The following is a 16,453-nucleotide window of genomic DNA, read 5'->3' as shown; positions in this document are numbered from 1 at the left end:
TCCCCTGCTTCCTCAGAACCTGGGAGGTGCGGGGGTGCCCCTTCTGCGGGACCCAGAGGCCCCAGGACCCGCAGCTTCTCAAGCGGTCAGCACAGAACTGACCTCCGGCCCCCGGCCCCGTCAGGGAGCAGCCGTCAGAAAGCTCCAATCTCAGGTGGGCCTTCTTAGGGTTCAGTGTCTCCTTTGGGCAAGTGCTTTAGAAGGTAACACACACCCCAGGAGATTCTAGTTGTCTGTTAACTTTATTTTAATTGAAACGGAGGCATAACATATCCTAGAAAAATAAAGATTTATGATACAAACTAGACACAGGGTCAGGGGTGCCCCAGGGGGGAGGGGGATCTTTGGTCTGGGGCTGGACGTGGTAGGGAGGGCTCTAGTCCAGGAGGAGCCTCAGCCGGGCCTCCCCACACACCTGCTCACTTTGCAGTAGGAAGGGCCCAGCCGGGAGGCTCGGTTAGGCTCGGGCACAGGACTGTCTGGCCTCCGCCCTCCGCCTCCAAGTGGTGGTGGAGCTATTAATAGTGTTTTAAGGAGTGACAGGGAGAGGGCTCGAGGGGTTGGCCATCCAGCCATGTGGCAGGGCTTTCAGCTCACAGCTAGTACCAGGTTGAGGGGGGCATAGCCCCCGAGTCAGGACCCCCAAACCTCCCCCATTCACTCGGGGCACAGAGCAAGGAGAGGGCTGTAACAGAGGAGGCCACTGATCCCGAGGACAGTGTCCCCGGGCAGGAGTGGACAGGGGCGAGTCCCCCGGCACCTGCAGGGCTTGGAGAGGTTCAGCGGCCGGGGAGCCGGGCATCTGGGACCGTAGTGTGTGGCATCTTCAGCTCGCAGCTATTGTGTGTGAGCGGCCCCCTCCTCCCGGGCCGTCCTGGATCTTGAGCACCATGGTCAGGAGAGGCGAGGAGGCCCGGCGGGGGTCACAGTTCCAGGGAATCTTCCACAGGCACCGACTGGAGCTGCGTCAGAACCTTCGGCTCGGCCTCCAGCCCCTCATCCGCCTCGCCCCCTGCCGCAGACCCCAGGAGCAGCCCCTCGGGGTCGGGGTCCGGCAGCCTCAGCACAGTGTGGGAGGCCTGCGTCCCCAGCCCCTTCTCTGCTTCCAGCAGCCCTTCTGTGCCGCCGCTCAGTTCCAGCCCTGCCGGCCAGATGGGCATGGCCGCGGGCGACAGCATGAGCCCTTCGGGCGGCGGCGCCGGGAAGCCCGGGAGGAGAGCCGAGGAATCCGCGAAGGGCAGGCTGGTGGCTGCGGCGGCAGTGGCTGGGCCGGGCGGTGGCTGCGGCGGCTGCTGTGCGGAAAGCGGGCCGAGGGCGTGGACGTCGGGGAGAGCGGGGCTGGGGGCCACCGGGAGGGCTCCTTCGGGCACCGAGATGGCCGCGTCTGGCTTCAGGGGCAGGGCCAGGCTGGGGGCAGGCGGCAGGACCTGGGAGACCAGCATGCTCGTGGGGAAGGTGGCGGTGAGGATGATCTTGCCCTGCTGGACGGCCACGCCCGTCACGATGGGGCTGCCGGACACCGGGTTGGCCAGGAGAAAGTTTCCTGTGGGGACGAGAGGTAGGCCAGGTGTGGGGGTGAAGACGACAACGCTCTGGGGGGCACCAGGGGGGGGGGGGGGGGGAAGGGGACCAGCCAGAGGCCTCTCGGAGCCCCCTTGCGGGTGGCACCGGGGCTGCGTGGCCTGGGCCTCCTGCCACCACTTGACTCAGGTGGTGCCAGGGAGGGGCTGCCCACCTCCCAGAAGCCCCTGCCCGCACCCACCCTGAGGCCCCGGCAAGGCGAGAGGTACCTGGCGCAGCGGCCGAAGGAAGCTGCAGGGCTGTCACGCCCACCCCGGAGTTTATCAGGTGCACATTGGCAGGGCCCGCAGTGGCTGCCACCTTCACGGGGCTGCCCGGGCCGGCGGCTAACAGCTGCAGCGGCCCCACAGCCTGGGGCAGGGTCACCACCTGAGAGGTGGGCACCACCTGGGGCAGGTTCAACAGCGGGGAGGCGGGGCCCAGGCCTGCCGGGTACCCCGGCGGGGGAGAGAGCGGCACCACTTGGGGAGCGGCCACAGAAGGCACCGGTCCCGGGGGCAGGGGGAAGGTGGCAGCCGGTGGGGGCCCAGGCACCACTTGGGGCAGCGGCCCCGCGGCCTCCTCTGCAGGCGCCCCAGAAGCGGCCACCTGGGCCTCCTTGGTCTCGGGGGCCTCGGGCGGAGCCTCCTCTAGTCGAACCTCCCCGGTCTGCGGGTCCAGGACCAGGGAGGTCTTGCCCTCGCCGGGCCCCGGGGCACCGGGCTGCGGAGGAGGGGCGCCACTGCCGCCCGCCAGCAGCAGGGGGCCCAGGCTGGAGGCCTCCCCGAGGGCCAGGCTGTTGATGATGACGGGGCTCCCGTTGAGGAGCACGGCGGGGGAGCTGCCCGCCGCCAGGAAGCTCCCGTTCACCAGGATGGACGAGGAGGCGGGGCAGGGCGCGGGCGGGGCGGCCCCGGCCAGGAATAGAGAGCCCTGGGCGGGGGCCTCCGCGGCCACCGGAGCCACCCCCCTGTCCAGGTCCTCGGGGCTGCGGCTGGACTCGTCCTCCGTGGTGGGGTTCCCGTCAGACTCGCTGGCCAGAGAAAGGACTGTGAGTTGTGGCCCCGATCGCCGGGGTTCCCCGCTGGCCAGCAAGCCCCTCGTCGCCCCACCTCCTCCCCAGGCCAATCTTTGGCAGCCAAAGGCTTCAGGGGGTCAGAGACTCCCCCACCCAAGTTGGAGCCTCTGCAGAGGAGCACTGATCCTGCTCTTAAAGCTAAAGCGGGCGCCCCGGGAGGCTCCTCGCCCGGCCCCTCGGCCGCCCGGCGCCCCGGGGTCGGGCTGAAAGCAGCACAGCGCCCGCCGGGAGAGTGCGGAGGCTGCCGCCCGTCAGTTCCCGGTGCCTCCCCCCCCCGCCCCCCCGCCCGGGGCGTCAGAAAAGGGAGCGAGAGGCCGGCGCGCAGGGTGGGAGGGGAAGGGCTTGGGTTACAGGGAAACCGGAGCTGGGGAAGGTTCACGTTTCACAACAAAGACAGACGACGGACCACGCTGTTTGGGCCCAGAGGGGGGTTGGGGGGTGAGGAAGAGCCGCGGCCCCGAAAGGCTGATGCCCCCACGCGGGGTGCGGGGCAAGGGCCCGGCCCCCGTTTTCTCAATGCCTCCCGCCCCCCCTCCGCCCCAGCCACGAACACGGATGGGACAGGGGACGGAGCTCTGAGCGGAGCGAAGGGAAGAGGTTTCCCAGCCTCCGCGACAGGCGCGGTGGGGTCGGGGCGAGGGCCCGGGGCGCGCGCCTGCTCCGTCCTCACGTCTCCCTCGCGCCCTGGGGGGCGCCCGAAGGTGTGAGCCGGAGGTGTCCCAGGAGCTCTGCGCGCGGACTCCAGCGGTGGGCATGGGGGGGGGGTAGCTGGTGGGTTGCGCGTCCCCGGGAAAGCGGGACCTGCGCCGCCCGGGTCCCCTCACCTCTTGCAAGGCGCGCCGCCGCCGCCCCCGGTCCGATCGCGCTGTCGCCGGTTCTTGAACCAGTTGCTGACCTGCGTGAGCGAGAGGCCGGTGAGCGTGGCCAGGCGGCGCTTCTCGTCCGGCGTAGGGTAGCGGTTGCCGCGATAGCAGGCCTTGAGCGCGGCGCGGGAGCGCTCCTTGAAGCAGTAGACGGTCTCCTCGCCGTCCCATATGGTCTTGGGCAGCGGGAACTTCTTGCGCAGACGGTACTTGTCCACTGCGCCCAGCGCGCGGCCGCGGGCCCGCTCGGCCTCGTGGTAGCGCGCGCGCAGGTAGAGGTCCTGCAGAAAGGCGTGGTGGGCGGCGGGGAAGGGGCGGCTCTCGAGCAGCCGGTAGAGCTCGGCGTACTCGCCCCGCTGGAAGGCCACCAGGGCCCGAGCGCGCAGCACCGGATCGCTGCCACGTAGGCGCTCGGCCGGGGGCAGCGCGCCCAGGAAGCGGCTCAAGCGGCCGGCGTGGCCCGCCTGTAGCAGCGCCTCGCAGACGCACGCCACCTGCTCGGGCGAGAAGCGGAGGCCCGTGGGCGGCTCGGCAGCGGCCTCGGGGGGCGACCCGGGGACGCCCGGGGATCCCGGGCCCTCCGCTCCCGCCGCCGCTTCGCCCGCCCCGGCCCCGGCCGCGGCCGCGGCCGCCGCCTCACCCTCGGCCGCCTGCAAAGTCTGCAGGAGCTGGCGCGCTTCCTCCTCCTCTTCTTCGGTCGCCGCCGCCGCCACCGCCTCCCCCCCGGCCGCCGGCCCCGCGCTCGGCTCCGCAGGCAAGGTAGCCATGTTTTGCAACTTTGGGAAGTTCCTCCCTCCTTCTCCTCCTCCCTCGGGCTTTCCCCAGCCCCCTCCCCCGCCCGTCCCCCCTCTCCGCCCTCCCCTTCGCGCTCCCCGATCTTCTCCCCCGCCGACGACCCCGCGTCTCCCGCAGCAATGCAAGGCCCAGCTCTCCACTTGGGTCTCGGTGCCGGTGTCTGTGTGAGTGCCCGCCCCCCTCCCCGTCTCTCCGTGATTCTCCTTTTGTTTTCCCTCCGCCTCAGGCCGCGCTTTTTGCCTCCCCCCGCGTGTGCCTCAGGCTCAGGGCCTCAGTTTCCCCATCGGGACAACGGAGAAGGTAACGGGCCGTCCGGGAGGGCTAAGGGCGCGAAGCCACCTCCGCCCCGAGACTAAGCTTCTGCACGCCTCCGTCTCCAGAGTCCTCTGAAGGCCCCCCCACTCCCCATCTCGGCCTGCGCTCCGCCCCTCGGAATTCCCGGCTCCGCAGGGGGGCGGGTCTGGCAGGGAGAAGGGGCGGAGGGAAACGGGTTAGAAAGTTTGCAGCAACTTTTCTTGAGCAAGTCTCTGGAACCCAGGCGCGTGGCCCGCGCAGGCGCAGTGGGCGGAGGATGGCCGCGCGCGCAGGCGGCCCAGCCCCCTTCTTCCAGGCGAGCGGGTGGCACAGCTGGGCCACAGCTGGGCAGGGGGCGGTGCCTCCCGGTGGCTCGCTAGCCCTCTCTTATTGGCCGGGGGCCGGGGCCACGCCCCTCGCCGTCCCCACCCCCACCCCCAGCCCAGATTCGTCCGCTCGGCGTCCCCGCTAGCTTCCCGCCAGGCCATTGGCCGCCTCCACTCGCCTTCCGATTGGCCCACCGAGCAGCCTCCTTCCCGCAACGCCAAGAGAGCGGACACCGCGCAGTTCAGAGCTTTGGGCAGACGGGAGGGCCTTTTATTTGCGAGGATCGGGGGTGGGGTCCTAGGTGGGGAGAGACAATAAATACTGAGGAATGTCGGGGTCTCAGTGCATCCAAAACGTGGGTTAGGGCGCTGGGGTCCTGGAGCCTGTCAGCGGGTCGGGGGACAGACAGGTCAATAAATACCCAAACTGCCGAGGCGGGAAGGCGGAGCCTGCGGTGGCTCCGAGAGCAGCCTACGTGAGGAGGGCGCGGGAGTCCCCGAAAAAGCGGGGCTGGCAAAAGCACAAGGTTCCCGAGAGCGGGCTGAGCTCGCACTGGACGTTCGCCGCGGGAAGAGAACGTTCTTAGAACGGGACAGCAGGGCCTCGTGCACAAGGACTTGTGGTCTGCGAGCCGAGGGGGCGGGGCAGGCAACACTGACGGCCCACCCCGGCCCTGTGCTGCCTCCTCTAGGTCGCAGTTTGCCCATCCGTGTCGGGGCTCAGCCAGGCCGTAGGAAGGAAGCGGCGTGCCATCCCCCCGGCAGCGGCTGCGGCATTCCCGGTTACAAGCCTTCCAGGAGCCCCGTGCTCCGACCGCGGGCCCGGCTCCTCCCTCCCCGGCCGCCAGGGGGCGGGCCCGGATCACAGGGCTGGAGCTGGGGCGGAGACCCACGCTTGGAGCGGTGCGCACGGGGAGGCGGCGGGAGCGGCTTCTGGGCCGTGCCCAGGTCACCCAACCCTCCGGCTTGGGGCTCTAGGGTTCAGGGGGCGAAGGCGGCTCCCGGCTGGCGCCAGACCGGGGCGAGATGGTCGGCGCGGGCCACCAACCCAGTGCAGCCCAAGGCGGCGGCAGCAGCCAGAGCAACGGCGAACTGGAGCAGGGAACGCGCCTCCGATAGGTCAGGCTTAGGGACCTGCGGACAAAGGGGCGGGATCAGGTACCCCCCCGCGACACGGCCCGCCGATTGGCTCCTGGGACTCGCCACGCCTCCGCCCGGAGGAGGGTCCACAGGCCTCTGCACGCCGCCCCGCCCCCGCGGGCAGCTGCGGTTGGTCCGCTGGCCAAGCCTTAAGTCTTGTCCGAACTCGCCACTGGCTGCTTCCTAGCGGCCTGTGCTGATTGGCTGCTCGGGCACCCTCCCTCCCCGCGGCGGGCCCCGCCCGACAGAGGCGCAGCTAAGCAGAGGCGGCTGGGGGTACGTGGAGCGAGGAGGGGGCGCGGCGGCGGCGGGCGTGAGCAGCCGGACGTACCCTGGCAGGGAGCAGCAGGTGGCGGCGGTGCATGGGGCCTGGCCCCACCAGCGGGCATTGGCCCCGAGCCACGGCCTGGGGGCCATCTAGCTGGAGAGAGAAGGGACAGGTGACCCGATCCGAGCCCAGCCCGGCCCGACCGCCCTCGGCAGGGGGCGAGAGACAGTGGAGGGAGTCGGGAAGGAATCTAGGGAGATCCTAGAGGGGACCTGGTTGGAGGCCTGGACCGAGGGATATCTGGTAGACGTGGGGCTGGAGGGTGTCTGCCTCCTGGAGCCCCAAGAGATAGGGTAGTCCCTAAGCCTGGATGGGGGTACGGGGTCTGCAGAGGGGCCAGCAGGCTTGATTCAGGGGTAAAAAGAGGGGTCTTACATGGGAAGGTGCATCCGTGGCCCGGGGACTGGGGACCCCCGTGACAGCTGGAAGGAGAAGAGAGAGGCATAGGGCGCGTGGAGGGACGGAGGAGGGCGGTGGCGCGGCGTGCCCCAGCCTGGGCCCCTCGCCCTCCCCCAGGTGTCCACACACGCCGTGGGCCCACCTTCCCCCCGTTGCCCTCGGGAAAGGAGACGCATGAGGGACTCGCCTGCATCTGCCCCCGCCTGCAGCAGCTCCATCCGCTCCTGCAGCTGCTGGACGCGCGCCTCCAGGTCCTGGTTCCGGGCCTCGGCCTCCCGGAGCTGACTGTGGGGAGGTAAAGGCCGTGAGCACTCCGGACCCGAGCGGGACAGGCTGCTGGCGGTAGAGACCAGCCCGGCGCCCCGACCCTGACCCCGACCTGGCAAAGTTTTGGTTAGCTGTGCGGATGGCCTCCAGCTCCTGGCTCAGGCTCTGCCGTGTGAGCACCTCCTCCTCCAGGGCCTCCTGGAGCTCCCGCAGCGTCACCTGGGTCACCTGGGTCACCTGGGCTTCCACCGCGGCCGCCGCCGCCGCCACCGCCGGAAAGGCCTCCGGAAGGGCCTCCAGAACCGCAGCTTCAGCCTGCGGGCGCGACCGCACTTAGGGCTGCCTGTGGCTCCTGCGGCACCCAGGACCTGGGCTAGGATCCTCCCTTGTCCTCTAGAACTTTCTGGAACCCCACAGCTCCTGTGCTGACCCAGTTCTCCTCCTCCCCTAACCAACCGCAGCTCCTGTCCCTGTCTCCAGCCTTTGGTCCTGGCCCTTCCCACCCACCCTCCACCCAGGAACCAAATGGCTGTTCCTAAAACTCTAGCCCAGTTTGTCCCTGTCCCTCTCCCCTCGGGCCCCTCAGCACCCTCAGGGCAAGGCCTACCTCATCAAAAGGCCCTGTTTGGTTGTTTCCTGTGGGCCTCAGTCTCCCCTCCCCTCACCCTCCACCTCCCACTGCTCCTAGAACAAGTCACCTTACCACCCTGCTTTCCTGTTCCAGAATAAACCTTTGCCTTGAGGCTTTGTCTGCTGACCAGTGGGTATGTTTCTTCCCATGGGCAATCCTCCTCCTCCTCCTGTGGAGTCCCCCTCCTCCCCCACACAATGACTTGTTCTAATTTCTTCATAGCGATCATTTCTGACTGAAGTAATTTTGTCTCTACTGTTTTCTGTCCCCTTCTGTCAAGTGAGCCCCAAGAGGGCTTAGCACTCCACAGCACACAAGACTCCGGAAGCCCTTGCCTGCTCTCCAGTTCGTCCCTGACTGGCCTTCTCCTTCAAAAAGACTCACCGTTTCCTCTGGTGGGGACATTGGGGGCTCCGGACTGGGCGCTTGCACAGGTGGCTCAGGCAATGGCTCGGCCTCCAGTTCCATGGCCGTGGGGCCTAGGACCTCCTCGTCCCTGGAGAGAGGAACAGGGCCAGGGGACGGAGAGCTGGGCCCCCTGGGGAGGTTGCCCATCCCCTGGGTTCAGAGCCAGGACTCCCTCTCCTGTGGTCATGGGAGAGCCAGACCCTGAAGACCCCCTAGTGTGAGGGGAGAGGGGCAGAGAGAAAGGGCCAAGTTGCCAGGTTGGTGTGACAAGTCCCCTTCTTGTTAGTAAAGGCCTGCCACTCACGTGGCCTCATGCCCCTGGGAGCCAGCCTCTCCTCACCTTCTGGCAGATCCTGGGGTCCAGACACCCATGCTTTGGGGTCTGCTCATCTCTCTCCATTGGACCTTTGCGGACTCCTCTCCTTAGGGCGTCAGGACAGGGAGGAGGACCCCACCCACCTCTAGCCACCTCCAAAGACATGGTATTTAGATTGGGTGTGGGACCCCAGGACAATGACTCTAGTCATCAGCACCCCAACCCCTGCCATACCCAGCTGCTGGGAAGGGGTCACAACCTCTCCAGGAATATGAAATTGCAGTAAAAGTGGATGTCCCCTCCGGCCCAGGGCTCCCTCCCGTGTAAACAGGTCTCAAAGGCCCGATCATGAGCCTGGGTGCTCACCGAGACCAAGCCAAAGCTGTTCATCCAGCCTGGGTTATAACAGAGAAGCCAGATCAACTGAGTCCTGCCCCGCCCTGTGAGAATACTGCCCAGTGGCTCACGCTTTCATTCATTCATTCAGAATAAGACGTGGCATTTGCTATACACTGTCCAGTAACAAAACAGACTAGAACACAGCACATTCTCACAGTTGTCAGGTATGAGTGCGTATATGTGAGCCAAGGACCATCGTTGATGGTGGGCTTCCTCTTCCTTGTCCAAATGTTCTAATTTACTTGTGCAAGCAAGGTATTGTTTGTGTAATTAATGTTTCTAAAAGGCTTGCGGTTATACGAGTGGTCCAATGAGTTTGTATTCCTTTAAGAGTGACTTAAAAAAATTCTTATTCGGGATCCCTGGGTGGCGCAGCGGTTTGGCGCCTGCCTTTGGCCCAGGGCGCGATCCTGGAGACCCGGGATCGAATCCCACGTCAGGCTCCCGGTGCGTGGAGCCTGCTTCTCCCTCTGCCTGTGTCTCTGCCTCTCTCTCTCTCTCTGTGTGACTAACATAAATAAATAAAAATTAAAAAAAAAAAAATTCTTATTCTTGAAATTCTTATTTTCTAAGATTCTGAGAATTCTGATTCTCATGACTGTACTAGAAATCAAAAAGTGGAAGGTTGGAAGCTTCTGGAAGGCTGAGTCTGTGGCTCTGAGGCTTTACAACTGAATCTGTAATTTTGCATTACTTATAGTCTGAGATTTCAAGGTCCTACACCTCTGGAGTCCTAATAGTCCTTGGTCCCAAGGCAGTCAAGTTCCAAGACTGATCCTGCAATTCCACTGGGTGTTGCCACTCCTCACAGGCTGCCCAGGGGCAGTGCCTACCTGAGGGCCATGCAGGAGTAGGAGTAGCCCACAAATGGCAGGTGGACTCCCAGTGGCATGCCTTCCCGCATGTCAGACAGCGTCTCCTGTACAAGAGAAACACAGATGTGGAGTGACCGGTGTTCGTCAGGGCTGGTCTCCTGCTCCTCACCCCACCCCAGCTTGGAGCCTATCTGAAGTGGCCCCTCCCTCATTTTCTTTCAATATATCCTGTAACTTCCCTCGGGACACTCTCCACACTGTAATTATATACTTCTCTAGGCTGTAAGTGGATGAGGGTGGGACCAGGACTGGCTCGGTCCCTGTGTGTCCCCAGCAGCACCCAGCACAAGGCACCCAAGCTGAACACACACTCAGGATAGCTTGTATCACAATTGAGAGAAGGCCTAAGAGAGATTTCTCCACAAAACAGTGCTCTCCTGCCTCTCACTTCTCATCGCTCCAGGTCCCAGCTCAAATAACACCTCCTCCAGGAAGCCCTCCAAAACTTTCCATGCTGAATCCAGGAGCCCCACCCCCTGCATTCCCCCATCTCACCTCTGAACTCTCTGGGGAGTCATTGGGGACCAGTCTATGTTCCCCACTAGACTGTGAACCCAGGTCATCGCTGGGTTCCCAGCGTGGGGCAGGTCACAGAACAGGTGCTCTGAGGGAGGAATGATTTCAAGACCCGAGGAGATGGGTACTATTCTAACCCCAACTTTATGGGTGAGGGATGGAGGGGGGATACCCTCTGCCCAGCAGGGGTTGCAGGTACCTACCCCGCCCCCGCTCACCATGGCAGTGAGCCCATCTTCCACCACATCGAAGTTGCACGTGTCAGTGGCACCCTCAAAATCCGGCGTAAAAGGGGGCACGCTGTCTCGGAGACCGTCCCAGTCAAGGCCAAAGAAAAAAGGATGATTCTGGAAATCACCTGCTCCGTCCCGGCCCAGCCGCGTCTCAGGGGGACACAGCAGTTGCTGGATGAGGTCTCGAGCCTCCTCAGGGACCCCCGCATCGACCAGCGGCAGAGACAGGTGCTCCTGCACGAGGGAGAGGGAAGGCGGGGGACGTAAGCCTGGCAGTACATGTGGAGGGAGATCAGGGGTTTCTCTGGCCGTGCTCACCTTATAGTGCACGATCTTGCCGTAGGTCTCAGCCGTGGAGTCGGCGTAGAAGGGCGTCTGCCCGTAGAACATCTCATAGGCGAACACTCCCAGCGCCCACCAGTCACACTCCGGCCCATAGCTGCCCATCCCAGGCCCACCGCCTACGGCCTGCAGGATCTCGGGGGACAAGTAGTCCGGAGTGCCCACAGCCACCAGCGACCGCACCTGAGCCAAAAGGTCCACAGCTGGGCTCGGCCCCGCCCCTCCTAGCCACGCCCCGAGTGCTTGGTCCCTCCCCTGGCCTGTTCTTTTTTTTTTTTTAATTTTTATTTATTTATGATAGTCACACAGAGAGAGAGAGAGAGGCAGAGACACAGGCAGAGGGAGAAGCAGGCTCCATGCACCAGGAGCCCGACGTGGGACTCGATCTCGGGTCTCCAGGATCGCGCCCTGGGCCAAAGGCAGGCGCCAAACCGCTGCGCCACCCAGGGATCCCCCCTGGCCTGTTCTAACCCCGAGCCTCTCACCCTCTTTCCCCCTCCACATCTGATGGGGCCCCCACCCTAACTACCTGTGCGCCTCAGCCCTGCCCCCGCACTCTGCACTTCCGGTCCCCCCACCTGAGCCCACTCCTCACTGGGGGCCCGAGTTGCCTGAAGCGGGGCACCGCTCACCGTTCCGTCTGCCCGCAACTTGAGGCAGGAGCCGAAGTCGGCCAAACGGATGTGGCCACACCGGTCTAGTAGGATGTTGTCGGGTTTGATGTCCCTGCGCAAACGGAAGGTAAGGGGGAAAAGTGAGCCTCTCCCATCCATCTCACCAGGCTCCACCCCTGCAGGCCCCACGGCCAAGGTCCTCCCCTCTTAGGGAGACCCTGCTCTCCAATTGTGGCCTCTCAGGGCCCTACCCCTCAACCCCCCTTAGGGGATTCTGAACCCCACTCCTCGGGTCCTGTTCCCAGTAGACCAATGAGTTCTCCCCCCGGGCCCCGCCCCCTCTGGGCTCCAACCTCTGCGGTACCCTGCCCCCCACCCGGGTGCAACTTCTGGTTCCCTCTCTGGGCCCCGCCCCCCAGTCCCCGCCCCTCAGCCCCTGCGGCGCCCACCTGTGTACATAGCCCAGCCGGTGCACTGAGTCTATGGCCATGACAATCTCGGCCAGATAGAAGCGCGCCATTTCGGCCGGGATCCGCTCCCCAAACTTGCTCAGCAGCGTTAGCAGGTCCCCGCCCACGTAGTACTCCATGACCAGGTACTGGCAGGGGGCGTGTCATGGGGGGTCAGTCGCACCCCTCGGCACTGACGGCTGACAGCCCGGGACAAAGACTGCCGCAGATGCCCCATCCCTGGGCAGGGATCCCGCAAACCCAGCTCCTAGAGAGCCCAAGAAATCTCCCAGGCCAAATCAGAGACACACACCCTCCCCCCGCAAAACCTAATTCTCCCAGGATGTCACTAGACAGGGAGAGGGGAAAAAGCCCAGAGAGTTCCCAGTGGCCAAAGTACAGAGGCTAGATACCCTGCCCAGGGCCGCCCATATAGATTGTAGAGAGTTATCCCAGTCCAGGTAAGAGATCCTCCCCCCCGACAGTGGCATCTTTACAGGATCCCCCAGAATCAGTCCAGGAAAAAAACAGTAAGGGACATCTCCCATCCCAGGAAAGGAAAACCAATTCCCACCACACCCAGAGACACCCGCAGCCATTTGGAGGCAGCTCCCAAAGCCTAGAAGTTCCTCTCCCTGAATCTGCCTGGTTCACTGTCAGCCTCACTGACAGCATCAGGACTAGGTCGGTCTCCCTAGTCCCCCCTGGCCTGAGGCTCACCAAGTAGTTCTCGTCCTGGAAGGCGAAGTGCAGCTCCGTGATCCAGCGCCGGTCCCCGTTCACCAACACGTCCCTCTCTTCGCGGAAGCACGACACCTGCGGGGCACCCAGAGGCACTTAAGTGGCAGGGAGCGGGAGCCAGGGTGGGTAATCTTAGCGCCCTGCACATCCAGCCCTGGCCCTCACCTCGCCTCTCTTCAGCATGTCCCATTTATTCATGATCTTCATCGCATACACCTGGCCCGTCTGCTTCATCTTCACCACCGCTACCTGAAGGCCGAAACGGGGTGACTGGGGGGGCGGAGATGGCAGGCGCAATCCCCGGGCTCGTAGGAATTTTTCTCCGCCCCTGACACAACCAAGTCCTGGCCCCGCCCCACGGCTAACGCCACGCCCACGACCTCAAGCCCCGCCCCCGCCCAGCTGGTGTAGGCTTTCTCAACTCGGTCATTCATCAATTTCTAAGGTCCCGCCCCAAACCCCTGGGTCCCGCCCACAGCACGGAAAGTCGTGTCGCCTGCTCCGCGGGCCTGCAGCCGCCGCTCCAGGCTCACCTCGCTGAACGCCCCGCGTCCGATCACCTTCAGAATCTCGAAGTCATCCCTCTGCAGTCGGGCCTCCTTAAGCCTCGCCGCGATGGGCTCCACTGGGGGGGGGGAGGTGAGAACCGAGGCTAAATGGGACTGACCCGGGAGATAGGAGGACGTCCCACCCCCTGCCCCTCAGTCTCCTCCACCCCCTCCCTCGGTCTCCTCTGTCCCTCATTTTCTCTTCTCTGTGTCTCTCCTGGGACTGTCAGCCTCCCGAGGGCTTCCCCACAAAAACACTAAGTGAGGTTTGGGGGACCCCAAACTGCCCTCCTACAGAAAAATGTGGGATGCCTGAGGAACTCCTTTAGGGGAAGTGCACTGGACAGGAGGGACTCTAGTGGGTGCAGGTGGAGAGCGCGGGCTCTGGGAAAAGGAGGCTCTGAAGAAAGGAAGATAGTAAGCTAGTCCTCAGGCTGCCCCCCACCCCGTTTCAGGCCCCACCCCTACTCCCGCGGGAGTGGGAGCGCCGGACAGGCCCCCCACCCCAGGGTTCTCAATCTGTCTCTGATCCTGTCCTGGAACATTCAGTTTAGTCCAGTACCTCCAGGTCTATTTAGATGCTAGTGGCTTTGGACCACACTTTGGGAAACACTGGATTTGGGGGTGGGGCCCCGGAAGAAACAGGAGAGGAAGACAAAGGCAGCATGGACCCAAATTCCGGGCTCTAGTGCATTCACTCTATCCTCAACTCCAGGAAGCGGGCTTCTCTAGTTGCCCTTCATTTGCGGGTGGGGAGATCAGGGCTGAGATGGGGTGAAGAGAGTAGCCCAAAGTCCTACAGCTAGGAATGTTCAAGAGGGCAGGTGGGGGGGGGGGGCGGAAGGGGCGGGTGGAGGAGAGACCCGGCCACTGGGAGAGGGAGGCCCGGGAGGTGGTGGGGGACTTAGGGGGGCAGGACAGAGAGAGGGAGGGGCTCGGGGGACAGTAAGGGGAGACAGAGTGGGCCTATGGCAGGTTCCGGGAGAGTGGGCCGGCAGGGAAGAACCAGCCAGGGCCCAGGAACGGGGGAGGGAGGAGAGAGCCAAGACGTTGAGCCCTTTTAAGGCAGCAGGAACCCGGGCCCCCTCCCCCTCCCCGGCAGCCTGACAGGGGAGGGGCCGCAGGATGCTGCTCGGGCCACAAAAGGAGTGCTCCTTAAGGGAGAGCCAGACCCCTGTCCCACGCTCTGGCCTCAGTTTACCCTGCTAGCTCAACTTCATGCTCTGCAAAGTTAAGGCTGAGAGAGTTACTAAGGGCTGGGGGAGGTGGGCAGAAAGTTCTTCCAGGGGCTGAATGGCCTGGCCTTTGGTCTCCACCTTCCTATCTGAGAAATGGGAAGGACAGGAGCGGGGCCTGATCAGAGAGAGATGAACACAAGAAACGAGGGAGAGGGAAAGGGCAGGAAGGCAGAGACATACAGAGCCCAAGGACCAAGAGCAAGCCACCGAGGCATGAACCAGTGCAGGGGCAGTGTCAGAGTGTCAGAGAGACAGAAAACCAAGTGAGCCTGAGTCCCTGGGGGGAGAGGGTGAGGGCAGACAAGGCCAGAGGCTGAGGTGGAAGCATCTTCCCTCCAGACCGGTCTCCAGGGAAAGACCTGGCCAGGAGGGACTTTGTGGGAGAGTTGGAAGGTCAGAAATCAGGAGAACAGGGGCCCTAGGATGCTGGAAGGAGTCAAGGTTGCCCCGTGTAGACAAGAGGGAACAACCAGGGCTGGGGTGGAAAGTGGGTACACCCAGAGGAACCCTAAACTATTTCTCCTCCATCCAGGGGGTGGGGGTGCTGGGTAGCGCCTGTCTGCAGAGCTGGTTCTCCCCCAGGGCCTGAGTCACCGCACCCTCCCAGTGCCTGGGCACCTGTTGGGGCAGCTGGAGAGGCTGGCGCCAAACACCTGCCCATTGGCCGCGCCCCTGGCAGCTGCCCCATGCCGGCCCTTCCGCCTGCCCCAGTGCTCTGGGAAACCAGGGTGGAGGGCCATGGGGCCCATTTTGGTGGTGGGCGGGGGGGGGTTCCTGGCATGTCTCTACGCCTAGACTTTGGGGAGGGGGCACAAAAGGACCATGGGAGGCTGTGCCCAGTCCAGCCTGACCCAGGGCTCCCAGGTCATGGTTCTGAGTCACGGCTGCCCTAGCCTCTGCTGACCCCAACCAGCCCTGCCAGGGTGCACAGGGGTAGGGGCATGGCAACCCTGGGACCCAGGCCAAGTTTTGGGCTCCTGAATGGGAGGCTCTCCCACGTCCATCTTGCCCCCAACTATCAGCCACTGTGCCTGGACCCATCTTCTGCCTCTGCCCTGCCCCCACGCCCCCCCAACCTGGGGCACCCATGCAGGCAGGCACTCACCCCACTGCAAGAAGTCGGCCACATACTTGTCCTGGGCCAGGTCGGAGGCACCCAGCTCCTGGTGGACGCCCAGGAGAAGGTCGAGCAGGGGCTCCAGCCCCAGGAAGCCAGGGTCCAGCACCAGCTGCTGGAGCCGCCTCAGCCGCACCTCGGCTGACATGTCGGCCAGGCAGCACCATGGCCCCCTCCCCGGGCCGGGGGCTCGGGGTCTTCCCGTTATGGGGCCTGGCAGCCCCTGTTCAGGCTTTGGGGCTCTGGCTGCATGTCTGCCTGTCCCCAGCTGTCCCCTGGGCCTCTCTGGCCACTTCTCGGCTGCTGCTGAGGCCTCCTCCCCTTCTCCCCACCCCTGGGTACGGCCCCCTCCCGCCTCCCAGCCTTAACCCCTCATGAGCCAGGCCCCCCAATTCCCTCCCCTCCGGGGCCCCTCAGAAAGCTTCAGAGTGAGATGGGGGTGGAGAACTTCAACTCTTGCACTATGCCTGCCCCCCCAAAAAAAGGCGGAGCACAGCGGAAGCTACAGGTGTGGCAGATGCCAAAGATGAGCCCTCCCATTCTGAGGGGGCCAATTGAGGTTCAGGAGGATTGTGTAACACCCCTCTCAAGCCCTGGAATTGGGGTGGGGGAGAAAGGGGTGAGGCCTGGGAAGGGGGGGCAGGAGGCCAGGGGAGCTTCACGGGTGACTCAGCCGCAGATTCAGACTTTGGGACGGTTTAAATTTAGCCCTCAGGCCCTCTGCTTTACACTGACTTTTTTTTGGCAGGAGGTGGGGAAGGGGTGGTGAGAGAATTGGGAAGGGAGGCCCTCAGGAGCCAGGACCAGGGGTGACCCGCTGGCCAAAGCCTCGGGGGGAGGCAAAGGAGCCCCCAAAATAGCTCCTTGGACCCAGGCCGCACAGCCACATTCCTGCCCAGGCTAGGATTAGAAACAGAAACATTTCGGGGGGTGGAGGGCAGAGCGGGAAGACACCACTCCCTGCAGCTCCGGAGAG

The 16,453-nt window shown here is 64.3% G+C and overlaps 2 protein-coding genes and 1 long non-coding RNA gene across 7 annotated transcripts; 1 reads left to right on the top strand and 2 right to left on the bottom strand.

The window, feature by feature from the left end:
- Window positions 1–234: 234 nt before the first annotated feature.
- Window positions 235–4,341, bottom strand: SIX5 (SIX homeobox 5). Its single transcript, XM_077848143.1, has 3 exons — window positions 3,463–4,341; window positions 1,791–2,593; window positions 235–1,543 (listed from the first exon to the last, which is right to left on the bottom strand). The coding sequence occupies exons 1-3, from the start codon at window positions 4,266–4,268 to the stop codon at window positions 924–926; spliced, it is 2,229 nt and encodes a 742-aa protein (XP_077704269.1). The 5' UTR covers window positions 4,269–4,341; the 3' UTR covers window positions 235–923.
- LOC144283745 (uncharacterized) lies at window positions 2,365–7,807 on the top strand. The gene is made up of 2 exons (XR_013352296.1): window positions 2,365–2,611; window positions 6,901–7,807. It is a non-coding gene; the product is annotated as an uncharacterized LOC144283745 (long non-coding RNA).
- Window positions 5,158–15,808, bottom strand: DMPK (DM1 protein kinase). Of its 5 annotated transcripts, none has more exons than XM_077848238.1 (15): window positions 15,466–15,808; window positions 13,108–13,199; window positions 12,740–12,823; window positions 12,554–12,649; window positions 11,834–11,982; window positions 11,403–11,496; window positions 10,747–10,953; window positions 10,414–10,662; window positions 9,638–9,723; window positions 8,066–8,177; window positions 7,163–7,365; window positions 6,971–7,068; window positions 6,760–6,806; window positions 6,388–6,477; window positions 5,158–6,050 (listed from the first exon to the last, which is right to left on the bottom strand). In XM_077848238.1, the coding sequence occupies exons 1-15, from the start codon at window positions 15,623–15,625 to the stop codon at window positions 5,898–5,900; spliced, it is 1,920 nt and encodes a 639-aa protein (XP_077704364.1). In that variant the 5' UTR covers window positions 15,626–15,808; the 3' UTR covers window positions 5,158–5,897. The 5 variants fall into 5 exon arrangements, with proteins under 5 accessions (XP_077704364.1, XP_077704347.1, XP_077704338.1 ...); XM_077848221.1 differs by having other exon boundaries at window positions 6,388–6,473; XM_077848212.1 differs by having other exon boundaries at window positions 10,399–10,662; window positions 15,466–15,807.
- Between the last annotated feature and the right edge of the window lie 645 nt (window positions 15,809–16,453).

This window comes from Canis aureus, chromosome 1 (genome assembly GCF_053574225.1).
Source record: "Canis aureus isolate CA01 chromosome 1, VMU_Caureus_v.1.0, whole genome shotgun sequence".
Lineage (NCBI taxonomy): Eukaryota > Metazoa > Chordata > Mammalia > Carnivora > Canidae > Canis > Canis aureus.
Note: the sequence above shows the minus strand (reverse complement) of the source record. Positions and strands in the feature narration are given on the sequence as shown.